The sequence below is a fragment of the Equus przewalskii genome, chromosome 11 (genome assembly GCF_037783145.1).
Source record: "Equus przewalskii isolate Varuska chromosome 11, EquPr2, whole genome shotgun sequence".
Taxonomy (NCBI): Eukaryota; Metazoa; Chordata; class Mammalia; order Perissodactyla; family Equidae; genus Equus; species Equus przewalskii.
The window spans coordinates 28145648-28159199 of NC_091841.1; the positions used below are offsets into that span (position 1 = coordinate 28145648).

Sequence of the window (13552 nt, forward strand, 5' to 3'; positions counted from 1 at the left end):
GGGGCTCGGGCTCGGCTGCTGACCGCCGGCCCGGGGGAGGCGGGGGCGCCCGGGCTCGGCGCCGAGGGGTCGCGCTCCCCTCTCCTGACGCCTCCGACTCCGGGTTCCAAAGCCAGAAGAGGAGGTTTGATTCAGCAACTGTTTCCTCTCTTTTCCGGGTCGCTCCGACCCTTTCTGGATACTGGGCTGATCTACGGAAAAAGCCGAAGTCGACGTTTGGGATTTAATTTTTCCTCCCAGTTTTTGGAATCTTTTACTTCTCACTTGGACAAGAACTCACGAGCAAAATCCCCGGTGAGATTCCCCCTCCTACTCCCCCCCCCCCCTTGGAAGTTTGGTTCGCTGTGGGTATCTAAAGACTTAATGTAAAGTTTCTATTTCTTTTTCCGATGGGTGAACCATTGAAACGCTTTTCCCTGGGGGAGCCCGGCGCGACTTGCCGTTTTTCCTCTCCGGCCCTAGCTGCTCGCAAGCCCGGCGGTCCTCGGCCAGGGGGTGCAAACGCGGTTTCCCTCTCGCCTTGGGGCCAGGGCTTCCTCCGGGAGGGCTCTGCCACGAACTGCTCTCGCAAACTGTGTCATCAGGTCCTCTGGTCTCGTAGCAGTTTTGAAAGGATGCTGTTAACGTGGCCGTCATGTAGTTACAAAAAGGAAAAGAAATCTGCATTTCCTATGGAAGCCATTATCCATGAGAATATTTAGAAAAAAGAAAAACGTTTCTTGGTATTATGGATCAGCCGTCGCGCAAACCAGTCTTGATTTAATTTTTGGAAAAGATGTATTTTCCTTTTATCTGTAGGTAGGATCGTTCGTTTTATTACTTTATCCAGAAGGATCTGGTGGGATTTTTGTCCCTGATTTGCAACTTTCTTGAATTTGTTTCAGAGTTGTCCATATCTTGTGTTGGGGTGGAGGGTTGGTTTGGGAATGAAAAGATCCGGCGAGACTAGGAAGGCAGGCGACGATTGTGTACGGCTTTACTAGAGGGGTATGGGAAATTGTTTGAGAGTCATTTTTTTGAATTTTAATTTCTTGTGCTCTTTTTATATAATCTGTCCTTTTTCCCTTTAGTGTCTGATTACCAGTGAGGGAGAACTAATTTGGTTAGGATCTGGATTAGTTCAGTGCCTGCTTCACCTGGTCAGCTCTCTACAGAGAAAAGTCCTGCCCTCCTCCTTTTTTTTTTTTTTTTTTTCCGCTAATGCTGCCATGAAGGGGAGTCTTACTTATTGTAATCCTGAGGGGAGAAACAAGTGGTATGGCCCGTCCACAGGGAACTGAAACCAACACCTCCTTTTGCCTAGGCCTCGGACAGTTGTAATGTAATTAACGTTGATCTTGACATGGAACCACTTGCCCAAGAGCAGGAGAGGTCCCACAATGGTGAAGAAGAACCAGATTCCTCAGAGAGCCTTTAATTTACACATTTCTTAAATGCTCCTTTCTGTGAAAAGAAAGCTTGAGTTTGAGGATGAGTTCTCATCTCTACTCATATCATTATTCTTTAGTGTTGCAATCTGGTTCCTAAGGAGGAAGAGGAAGGCAGCCCTGGAGTGGTTTCTTTACAGTAATTTCAACAGAAGAGTGAGAGATGGAACCCGAAGAAGAAAGGATTCGTTACAGCCAGAGATTGGTTAGTATTTTCTTGTCATTTTTTTTTCAATTTTGAAGCAGAATAACTATTTTGTTTCCATTTGTGAACATACTGTGATTAAAACTTTTCAGGTAGCTTTTCTGTGCACCAGGGGAAGAGAGAAGGTATATTAATATCTCATTTGGTTTTTAGGCCAACTAGTTAGAGCCTTAATATTCATCCTATTTGGAAATGGAATTACGTGTAGCCTTTAACTTTTGTAGAAACCGTTGTAAATCAAAGGATTTTGTGGATTACAACATGACAAGGATTCCTAATTTTCCGATACTGACATTGTAATAAATTTAATTTAGATTAGAAAGTAAATTTTAGGATCAAAACTATTTGAGAAAGGTTAGTTCTATATTTTTAGGTTATGGTGTGCCAAGATTTGTGGCTTTGAGCTGGGGAGTAGAACTGTGGATTTTTTTTTTTTTTTTTTAAGAGTTAACACTGGAGGGTTGGAGGGGATTAATTGAGAATCGAGAGAAGGTAGAATGCTGGATGCTGATAAAGTGCCGTGTTTTGTATTTTTGGAGGGATGTATGAGATACATCTTGTTGAAAGAAATTTTTGCTTAGTGATGATTTGGAAGGAGTTAGCTTGTGTGTGCGTATGAATGCTTGCTCTTTTAGGCCCTGCTTTCCTCTCAAGGTTTCCCTGTTGGAGTTTAAGAATTTGATTTCTGTTTTTCCTAGTGAAAGAGAGCTTTATTAATATTCTCACCATATATTCATTTCAGAAATTTGAATTTGTGTTTGTAGAGTGGAGTATAAGGAAAGCCACAGAATTGTATGTATTATGTGAAATTTGGTGATCTGGAACACCTAGAATACTAAAGGAATTTACAGTGGTTTTATTTGGCTCTGCATTTTACACTGAGTTTGGAGGAAAAAAGAGTGGTTCTCTAATCCATTTTCTGATGATCTCCACTCTTTTGAGGAAAAGCTACTTTTTTTCTTTTTAATGTGACTGGTAAGAAGGTATGGAGTGTATTGGCAATTCTATTCAGCAGGCATGTATATGTTCTGGCAAGCCTTATTTCAGAGAGTTGCCTCTAGTCTCCCAGTCCATGTGTTACAACTGGAATTCTTTATCTCTGACTTTAGGAATAAAGTGTATCAGTAGTGGAATTTTGTATATTTAGGGATTTTTTTTTTTAACAGATTGGCGCCTGAGCTAACAACTGTTGCCAATCTTTTTTTTTTTTCCTTCTGTTTTTTCTCCCCAAATCCCCCCAATACACAGTTGTGTATTTTAGTTGTAGGTCATTCTAGTTGTGGCATGTGGGACGCCGCCTCAACATGGCCTGACGAGTGGTGCCATGTCCGCGCCCAGGATCCGAACCGGCGAAAACCTGGGCAGCCGAAGAGTGGCACGCGAACTTAACCACTCGGCCGTTGGGCCAGCCCCTAGGATTCATTTTTGTTTTGACATTTCTTGAATTAAACTTTTCTTTGGGAAAAGTAAAGAGGACATTGCAAAACTCTCTGCCCAGGTAGTTATTGCGGTATGGAGTTCATTTTTATGTCAAGCTTATAGAATTGTTGAGTTGTTACGTATAATGGATCTTGGGATCCAGTCTTTCAAAGGAAGAGCCTTTCAGCAAGCAAAAGTTTTCACATTTTTTAATAAGGTAGGGAGGTGTAGTGGTAAGGGGATCTGAGGAGTCTGACTTTTGTCTTGATAAGATACATATTTTTTTAATTGCAAAGTGATTGCTACCTGTTGCACACTTTAACCCTTTTCTTATCTAGCATGTTTTTGCTACCTGAGCAGTGTTGTGTAAGAGGGTACATCCAATATTTTGGGGGGGGTCTTTCTTACTTAGAATTTTGAGTAATCATCTTGAAATTTAGGGTCACTGATACCTGTTTTCCTTTCTGAGATTATGTGACAAATTATACCTGAAGTGTAAATCCCTTCCATAAGATAACTTGTCCTGAGAGCGGGTTGGCTTATTTGAGTGTCGGTGTGCCTAGCAAACTCTTAATGTCTCTGTGTCTGTGGTGAGTGCTCATGTTACAGAGTTCTCTACTAAGTTAGATCTTATTTGAGGAATTTTAAGACTAACCTAAAGGCATAAAGGCTGATTTTTAAAGTAGTGAGCTGTGTATTTTTTAACACTGTGTCTATCTTTAAAGTAGGTCAAAGTATAGAACTTATTTTGTTCCGCAGTTATTGGCCCTGGAACATAAAGTTTGAAAGAGAGACAAAACAACAGGTTGACTAATTTGGCCTAGTGGTTAAAGTTTGTGTGGTCTCATACAATGTTTGTTTGTCAAATTGAATTGAATCGCCTCGTACATTGATTATCATGTTATTGACTGTTACTTCCATGTTGTTTTAGGGGACAACCTAAATGGTCGTCCCTCTGTGACATACTTTCAAAATAGCCTCTTGGGAGAGAAAACATAGTAGCAGTATTAAAAGTCTGAGTCCAAACTCATTTTCGAACACGAATGACTTTTTTGTATTCAGAACTCTTTACCTATCTTTAAAAAAAAAGTTGCATTCTTACTAATAAGGATAACTATTCATGATTGAATAGATCCTTTTAATGCTTTTTACTAAAATAGCCATTTCAGCTGCACAGGCTGAATTTGGTAAAGTGAATTTTAATGTGTTTATATCATCTTTGTGACAAGTCTTTTTTTGTGTGTGAGGAAGATTGGCCCTCAACTAACATCTGTTGCTAATCCTCCCCATTTTGCCTGAGGAAGATTGTTGCTGACCTGACATCTGTGCCAGTCTTCCTTTATTTTCTGTGGGATGCCACCACAGCATGGCTTGACGAGCAGTGCTAGGTTTGTGTCTGGATCCAAACCTGCGAACCCCAGGCCACCAAAGTGCAGCGTGCAGACTTAACCCCTGTGCTACCAGGCTGGCCCTGACAAGTCATTTTTTAAAAAATTAAAAATAGCTAGTTTAAAAAATACTGGCCTGTCTTTTGCTAAGCTGTTACTTACCTATTAGATGTGGAAGAGATACCTGTTACATGTGGAAGAGAATTGTACCTTTGAAGATGGTGTGTATGTGTAGATTTGGGGCATAATCTCTACTTCTGGAACCAGAATACTTATTTTGCAGTGTAGGCAAAGGACAAGGGAGAGTAAACAACGTTTGACTTTTCTTAAGCAAGACATACGTTTTATGGTCTTTTTTTTTTTATGAAAAGAGTAGTAGTTTTGTATATAGATTCCTAGAACAAAGCCAGATGATCTCCAAGGCAAGTTGATATACCTGAGGAGGTCTTCAAGAGCGAGGGGTAGAAGCTTCAGTTTTGATGATAGGTGGATCTTTGGTTGTCCTGAGGTGAAGAGGATTTATTTCTGTATTTCTGGTAAATTTATACGTAGGACCTTATTGAGAAACATTGACAGGAACTAAAGATGGAACTTTTTTTCTTTCGTTTTCTTCATTTGTTTTCAGGAGCCAAAGTTTTGGAGTAGTTTTGGATATTTGTGACTGTCTGTGTGTATTTAAGTATTTATTTATAGAGAATGTTCAGCATAATATCTTACAGTTAGTTTCTTCATCTAAAATGTTAAATCCTTAGCAGTTATAGTTGATGATCTTTTAGGTTTTTGAAATCACGCTAATCCTGAGTAATCCTTATTATTGCATGGAAAATAAGGGCAAAATAATGTACATCTGAAGTAAATGCTTAACTGAAGATTTTTTTTTTGAGGAAGAATTAGTGCTGAGCTAACATCCACTACAAATCCTCCTGTTTTTGCTGAGGAAGATTGGCCCTGAGCTAACACCTGTGCCCATCTTCCTCTATTTTATATGTTGGATGCCTGCCACAGCATTGCTTGATGAGCTGTGCGTAGGTCCATGCCTGGGATCCGAACTGGCGAAGCCTGGGCTGCTGAAACAGAGTGCACGAACTTAACCACTATGCCACCAGGCCGGCCCCTAAATAAAGATTTTTATGCTGTGTATTATGATGACCTTCAGTTTTAACTTGGGACTTTATTTTAATTGGGAAAGATGACCTTTGTCATATATTTTAATATATTGGATTATAATATCTGCCCTCAAGCTGTATAGTATATTATGCGTATAGTTACATTTAGTATGGAAAAAATTCACTAGCCCCTGCCAAAGGCAATTGTAGAAACAAATGAGTACCTAAATCAATGTAAAAGACAGTAAAGACAGGCTCCTTGAGGGTAAAAGAAATTATGTAACCTGAATATTTTTTTTCTCTTGAATTCACCAAGGCCTGGTAGTGTTATCTGAAGGAGGAGATGTTGATTTACTTGAGAACTCAGTTTTCTTGTCAGTCTTGATGATGAGATTAAGAGATTTTCTAAAGGATGTTATTATACTATTAGATGTTCAATCTTGTTACATATGGTTCTGTCTGAAATAGCTAAATCATTTATCCGTTGCAAGAAACTGGGGGCACTGAAGCCCTGATGATATTCTCACCTTGCTTTGGGTTGCCTTCCCCAGATTGAGCAGCAGTTACCAGATTATTCTTGTACAAACAGTCTCACTTTGAATGACCCTGCTCTTTTTGACCAAGAACGGACTGGGCAAAATAAAATCCTAATTTTAATCCATTTTTTTCCCACTATCATGGAAGTGTCATATTGTTAACTAGAAAAAAATTATAGGTAGTCTAAATTGTTGAATTTGCTCCTTTATAATTATTTCATCAGACTTCACCTTCAGTCTGTGTAGATGGAGGAGTACGTTGTTCTGGGTGTTGCAGCCTCCTTCCTGATCATGTAGGAAAAACTTGTTGCCCATTTTTGGGTGTTTCACAGTGCGGATAATGAGGAAGCTAATTCTTTATTCTTATGCATCAGTCTTCCACAGTAAGCTGTATTTGGGGGACCCAGAATGAGGACTATATTTAAGCCATATCACTTTCTGTTGTTTTATTTTGCTGAACACTGATCACTACCATACGTAAGTTTGTGTGTATCTTTCCATTAGAGTGTAAGCTCCTTGAGAGTTGGAACTCAGTTTTTGTTTATGGTATGTACTGGACGCTTCCAATAGTGCCTCACACGTAGAAAGTGCTCAATAAGTAGCCTCAAAAAAAGAGAAAGTACTCAGTGTACAACATAGAAATTGCTCAGTAAGTATTTGCTGATATTATTGAAAGCCCTGATAAATACTTTTCTTTGCTACCGGTTTTCTTGAGTGCTAGGAATAGACCACTAGAATGGTGGAGAGTTTGGTGGACAGGGCTGAGCAAAATATCTGGGTGCTGGGTCTTCGAGTGTGTGTAAGAACCAAAAACAGCTATAGCAGATAAAAACTTATACTTAGCGTACGTCCCAGATGAACACGTTAATAGTATTTGGGCCGTTAGAATAAGTGAGAAAATATCTAGTTAAGTTTAAAAGGTCACTCTGAATTCTGAGTTCTCCAGCTTCTCTAATCCTGTCCTAAACTCTCCATGGCAAGGTTTTTGCTGACTTTTAGACAACCTTAAAGTTGTGAAGCTGTGAGTGACGGTGTTTGTGTTGTTCTCAAATCTTGGTTTCGGCAGTTAAGTCGGGAAGGTGATATATTTACTGCAGACTATGCAGAGGGACGTAACGTTCTTTATTTTATGCCTTTTTTTAATTTTTCTTCTTGGGAAATGGATATCCTTAATCAGAGTTCATTAATTTATTTATCTCATTTTTGGAATAATACTGTGTTTTTGCATTGTGCCTTCATATTAACAAAGGTTAGAATTCAATAAACATTTATTCTGTGCGAAGTACTAGATAGGTTCTTTCATATACGTTACCTTATTTAATGCTCAAGACAACACTGTAATGTAGATGGTATGGTTTTAAACCTTAATTTTTTTTATTATGGACATGGAGGCTTAGGGAATGCCCTCGACTTGCCCGAGATCACAAAGTTGGTGAGGGGTAGAACCAGACCTTGAAGCCCATGTTTCTTCTCTCACACCATATCATCTCTCTTGTGATGTATTTCATACAGAAAACAAATGATACCCACTCTTGTTGTAGGAAGTTGTAGACTGAGTACTTTCTCTTTTTTTGAGGCTACCTTTTTTTTTTTTTTTTGAGGAAGATTAGTCCTGAGCTAACATCTGCCGCCATTCCTCCTCTTTTTGCTGAGGAAGACTGGCCCTGAGCTAACATCCGTGCCCATCTTCCTCTACTTTATATGTGGGACGCCTGCCACAGCATGGCTTGCCAAGCAGTGCCATGTCCGCACCCAGGATCTGAACCGGCAAACCATGGGCTGGTGAAGCAGAACATGTGAACTTAACCGCTACGCTGCTGGGCTGGCCCCTTGAGGCTACTTTTAAAGTTTCTCCCCTAACACATGTCTGCTTAAAATCCTAAATGAGATCACTACAAATATTTGACAGCCAGTGTTTGATCATGTTTTAAAAAAAAAATTGGCACATTCTTTCTTTTTATGAACTTTCGACTTACTACACTTACTCTATTAAAACAGCACTGTTTGTGCAGTTTGTGTGTGTGTCGAGCCTGTTATTTATGCATGTCACTCATATCATTGTTTTCTCTTTTTTTTTTTTTGAGGAAGATTGGCCCTGAGCGAACTATTGCTAATCCTCCTCTTTTTGCTAAGGAAGATTGGCCCTGAGCTAACATCCGTGCCCATCTTCCTCTACTTTATACGTGGGACACCTGCCACAGCATGGCTTTTGCCAAGCGGTGCCATGTCCGCACCCAGGATCTGAAACGGTGAACCCCAGGCTGCCGAGAAGCAGAATGTGTGAACTTAACTGCTGCGCAGGTGGCCCTTGTTTTCTGTTTTAAATTTTAGGTTCTTGGGGTTTTTCTCTATCTGTGATACTTGGTAAAAACTTAAACCATAAAGATAAAAGGCAGCAGATAGTGACCAAATGAGTGGTTTTGGCAAATAACAGTGGTGAAGGCCTCCTTCAGTTATGTAGAGAGGAAGAGGGAAGAGTGTGGGCTTGCTGGAGGTAAAGACAGCATCAGCTTTACTATGGAGTGGGAAGCTTATAAGGCCTATTCTGAGGGCAGCCATTAGATTAGTAGGACTAAAGTAGGTTTGTTTTGGGAGGCACTATTGATAGTGTTGGAAACACATTTTAAACAATTATGAAAGCCAGGTGTGAATAATAGACAGCCATTAGCAATTGTGGCTTGTTTTTAGTTGAACAGTAATTTGATCAAAGTGATGTTTGAGTAATATTTTTGCAGTTTCAGATCAGGGAAGTGTCTAGAAGAATATTGAAATAGGTTACCTCTTCAGGTGATAGGTACCTAAACTCTAGGGCAGTGGTTCATTGAAGTGTGATCTGATCCCCTCACCAGCAGCATAAACGTTATCTGGGCATCTGGGAACGTGTTAGAAATGGAAATTTGGGGACCCTGCCCCATACTTACTGAATCAGAAACTCTGGGCTTGGGGGCCCATCAGTCTGTGTTTTAACAAGCCAGGTGATTCTGATGCATGTGGAAGTTTGAGAAGCACTGCTCTGGGATATAGGTAGTAGAAATGGAAAGGAAGGGATAGAAGCAAGACACGTTGGCAGTGGAGGACTGACAAAACTTACTGATGGATAAGAGCATGTTGTGGTGGGGAAGAGTGCTTGATTGGGGATCATGAGCCCTCAGTCCTCGTTATCAGCTCTGTCACCAACTAGGGTTTTCAACAAGAGAACTGACCTGTCACTGGGGGGTTGTGCTAAGTGATTTCTGAGGATTTTGGAGGTAAAAGCAAATGAAGAATTAAGGTAGACTCTGAGATTAAGTCTGGGTTACCAGAAACTAGACTGCTTATTTGATCAGAGGGAGGAATTCTTGAAAGGGGGAGGAGAGAACACGAGTGGATGTTGTAGACAGTTGAAACAAATTTATTTAAAGCAGGGGTTCTCAACTGGAGGTAATTTTTCCCCTTGGGACATTTGGCAGTATCTGGAGACGTTTTTGATTGTCAGACTAGGGGAGTACTACTGGCGGTTTAGTGAGTAGAGGCTAGGGATACTGCTAAAACATCCTAACTGCACAGGTCAGCCTTCCACAGCAAAGAATTATCTGGTCCAAAATGTCAGTAGTGTGAGAATGAAAACTCTGATTAAAAGGGGAATATTCAGTAAGTAAGTTCTATCTATGTTTCCATCCTGATTATCTGCTGTTCATCTTAGAGTTTTATGTCTAATACAAAACATCTCAAAAGCACTCTCAGATTGTATTTCCCAGGGCTTTGCCCAAAGTAAGCATGAAGTGGGATTTTTCTGTTGAATTTTCACCAAAGTAACTTCATGCTTATGGCATATCCTCAACCCAGTTGCAGATTTCTTTATTAATCCTTTTAACTTATCCTAAGATCAACTTATTTGGGTAACCAAATTAAGTATTCACTGTCTTGAGATCAATGGTTAAGTTACAACAAAAAATTTCCTTCTGATATTCTCTTTGAAGGACAGAAAGATGAGATAAAAGCTGTGTGTTGATGTGAGCAGATATTGAAATATTAGGAATTGCCCTGTAGCTGAATAGTCCATGACCGTTCCTGAGAAACAGCCTCATGAGCTGATTGTGGCCTTCAGTGTGAATTCAAGGTAGCCCCAGTCTTACTCCATCTCTTTGTATCCCTGGATCGCAGAAGTTAGGAACTCGTTTGTGTCAGGGCACTAGTCTGGTCAACCTATTCTTGTTTCTGACAGAGATCTCAAGAGGCTGTAGGTTCGTAGAGATAATGATCATTTTATAGTAGTTTCCAAAGTACTTCTGTGTTTCTTGTGTCTTTTGATCATCTTAATCTTTTGACAATCACAGTTCTAGAGGTTGCCAGAACTTGGCGATGGTGCTACCATGTTGCACAATTCCAGAAGATGCCATTCACGTATCTTAAAGATTTTATTTTTCCTTTTTCTCCCCAAAGCCCCACAGTACATAGTTGTGTATTTTTAGTTGTGGGTCCTTCTAGTTGTGGCATGTGGGACGCTGCCTCAGCGTGGCTTGATGAGTGATGCCATGTCTGCGCCCAGGATCCCAACCAGTGAAACCCTGGCCTACCGAAGTGGAGCGCGTGAACCTAACCACTCGGCCACGGGGCCAGCCCCTCACATATCTTAATCTATGTGAAAGATGCCCTTGGAGTGATGCAGTGTACAAAAAATGGTGACTCTTTTTGGATGAATAAGGTAAAGGAAAAGTCATCCTGTATATTTGGAACAAAAAGTGGGGCGAGCCCAATCTGATGGCTACTAGTACACGTTAATTGAGTGTACTAGGTGCTTGGTACTGGCACTTTACATATGTTAACCAATTCTCAACAACCCTTTGAGGTAGGTTCTGTGATTCCCATTTTCTAATTTGGAAACTGTGGCATGGAGGAGTTAAGCAACTTGTCTGAGGTTCTCCAGCTAAGAAGGGAAAGAGCCAGGATTCAGAGTAGACAGTCTGACTCCCAGGCCTACTAAGCAGTACTGTTGCTTCTTTGATTTTGTTGGAGCACAGTTTGTAAATGTTTTGCTGATGGATTTAGGGTGTTCCCCAAGTCCTCCTTTCTCATTCAGGAGATTCATTCACTTAAATGTTTGTTGAGTGCTTACACTGTGATGGGCACTGTATTTGAGCCTTGTCTTTTTAGAACTTCCCAATACGGTGGTTTCTGATAGTGCTGAATGCTTTGAAGAAATTAAGAGAGTGATGAAATACCTATAGAGGGGGGATCACTCCTTGAGCTTGGGTAAGGCTCCCTGAGAAGATGGCATTTTGTAACTGAGACCTGCGTGAAGAGGAGCCAGTGTTGTGAAGTTCAAGGGCTTAGGGGACCAGATCTGGGTCAACAGAGCTCTAAGTAGAGGGACCAGCTAATGCAAAGCCCTGTGGTAGGAATGAGAAAATATTACAAGCACTTAACCATGTGTCAGACACCATGCAAGGCTCTTGGGGGGATACACTGATGAGCAAGCATGATCCTCTGCCATGAAGCTTATAGTCTGGTAGAGAAGTCAGACATTAAACAAATACTTATACTAGTAATATTAATTATAGTTAAGCAAAGGACTACAAAGTAAATACAGGATGCAATGAGAGTGTATAATAGGATGATGTAATCTAAACTTTGGGAGTGGGAGGAGGTATCAGGGAACACTTTTCCTGAGAAAGCCTCTAAAGCTGAGACCTGAAGGGTGAGTAAGAGGTAAGCAGGCATAAAGGAGAAGTGATTAGTTAATGCAAAAGCCCTGAGGTTGGAAGGAGTCTGACATGTTTGAGGAACTTACCAACCAAACAAAGCCAAAAATGCCATTGTAACTAGAGAGAAGGGAATGAAGAAGGGAGTTAAAATCTTGATAAGATAGTAGGGGTCAGGTCCAGTAGGACTTTATTCTGAAGGCAGTGGGAGGGCGCCAGTTCAGCAGAGAAGTAGTATGCTTGGACTGAGGTCAACAACTATATTATAGAGAGGATCGGGAAGAGAGCAAGAATGGTTTTGGTAAGGCCAATTAGGAGGCTGCTGCAGTGGTTCAGGTAAGATATGATGGTAGTGTGGTTGAGAGTGCTGACAATAGAATTAGAAAGGTTTTGAGAAATATTTAGAATATAGACTCAAGGATTTTGGTTCATTGGCTGTGTGGAGGGTGAAGTTAAGGGGGTACATACGAGCATGATTTCCAAGTTTTTGTCACGTGAGTGGCTTGTGCTGCAGTTTGTTTGTTTTTTTTTAAAGATTGGCACCTGAGCTAACATCTGTTGCCAATTTTTTTTTCTTCTTCTCCCCAAAGACCCCCAGTACATAGTTGTATATCCTTCTGGCTCTGGTATGTGGGACGCTGCCTCAGCATGGCTTGATGAGCTGTGCTAGGTCCACACCCAGCATCCGAACTGGTGAAAACTCTGGGCTGCCAAAGTGGAGTGTGTGAACTTAACCCCTGAGCCATGGGGTCGGCCCTGATGCAGTTCTTTTATTGAGATAGAGCACACTGAGGAAGAGCAGGTTTGGAGGTTGAGGGGAAGAGCATAAGTTCAGTTTTGTGTAAGTTTGGATAGATTGAATATGAGGTGCCTGTGAGACATCCTGGTAGAATTGTTGAGTGGGTAACTGGCTATGACTCTGGGCCTCAGGAGGGGCTTACTGGCATACAGCTGGGTCTCATCGGCGTACGTATGGTAGCTGAAGTTGGGTAGACATGAAGTGACTTACAAAGGGAGTGACAACAAGGAGCCGGAGAGGTATGAGGAGAATCAAGAGTACAATCATGTGCTGCATAACAACATTTTGGTCAACGACAGTGATCCCGTAAGATTAGTACCATATCGCCTAGGTGTAGTAGGTTGTACTGTCTAGGTTTGTGTAAGTGCAGTCGATGATGTTCGCACAACAATGAAATCACCTAATAATGCGTTTCTCAGAACATTTGCCTGTCATTAAGCAGCACATGACTGTAGTCGTGTCTCGGAAGCCAAGGGATTGTGGTACTTACTCTTTATTGGGCACTGCTCTAAGCATTAGTGTGTTTTTACTCATTTAATGCTCATAACTCTATGAAGTAGATGCTTTTGTTATCTTTATTTTATACATCAGAAGAATGTCACAAGGAGGGACTATATAATTTTCCCAAGACCACCAGGTAGTAACTGGAGAAGGAGCTTTTCAAACCTAGGTTTGCCTGGCTCCAGTTTGTGTTCTCAAAGACCACTTTATACTGGTGGTGTTTCACAGAGGACAGAGGGGTCCGCTGAGGTGGGTGCTGCTCAGAGCTGGAAAGATTTCCAATGGATTTGGCAACAAAGAGGTTATTGGTGACTTTATACAGGAGTTTCAGTGGCATTTGGGGGCAGAAGACATTCTTCAAAATAAATGTGAGATTAAACAGTGGCAGTGAATGAAGAGAAAGTTCGGAGAGGTTTGGCTGTGAAGAGAGAAGGGAAGCAAGTTAAAGTGCAGGGTCCAGAGAATGTTCTCTTGGGTTTTTGTTTGTTTG

The 13552-nt window shown here is 41.0% G+C and overlaps 1 protein-coding gene across 3 annotated transcripts in view; it reads left to right on the forward strand.

Moving 5' to 3' along the window:
* The window catches only part of KDM2A (lysine demethylase 2A), an 89665-nt gene continuing 76113 nt past the window's right edge, over window positions 1-13552 (forward strand). The window contains exons 1-2 of one of the 3 annotated variants that reach the window (XM_008533638.2): window positions 1-294; window positions 1508-1632. In XM_008533638.2, coding sequence (XP_008531860.2) covers window positions 1591-1632 — 42 coding nt within the window. In that variant the 5' untranslated portion in view covers window positions 1-294; window positions 1508-1590. Of the gene's footprint in view, window positions 295-1507; window positions 1633-13552 lie in introns of those variants that run through there. The other 2 variants (XM_008533647.2, XM_008533662.2) reach the window with 2 other exon arrangements.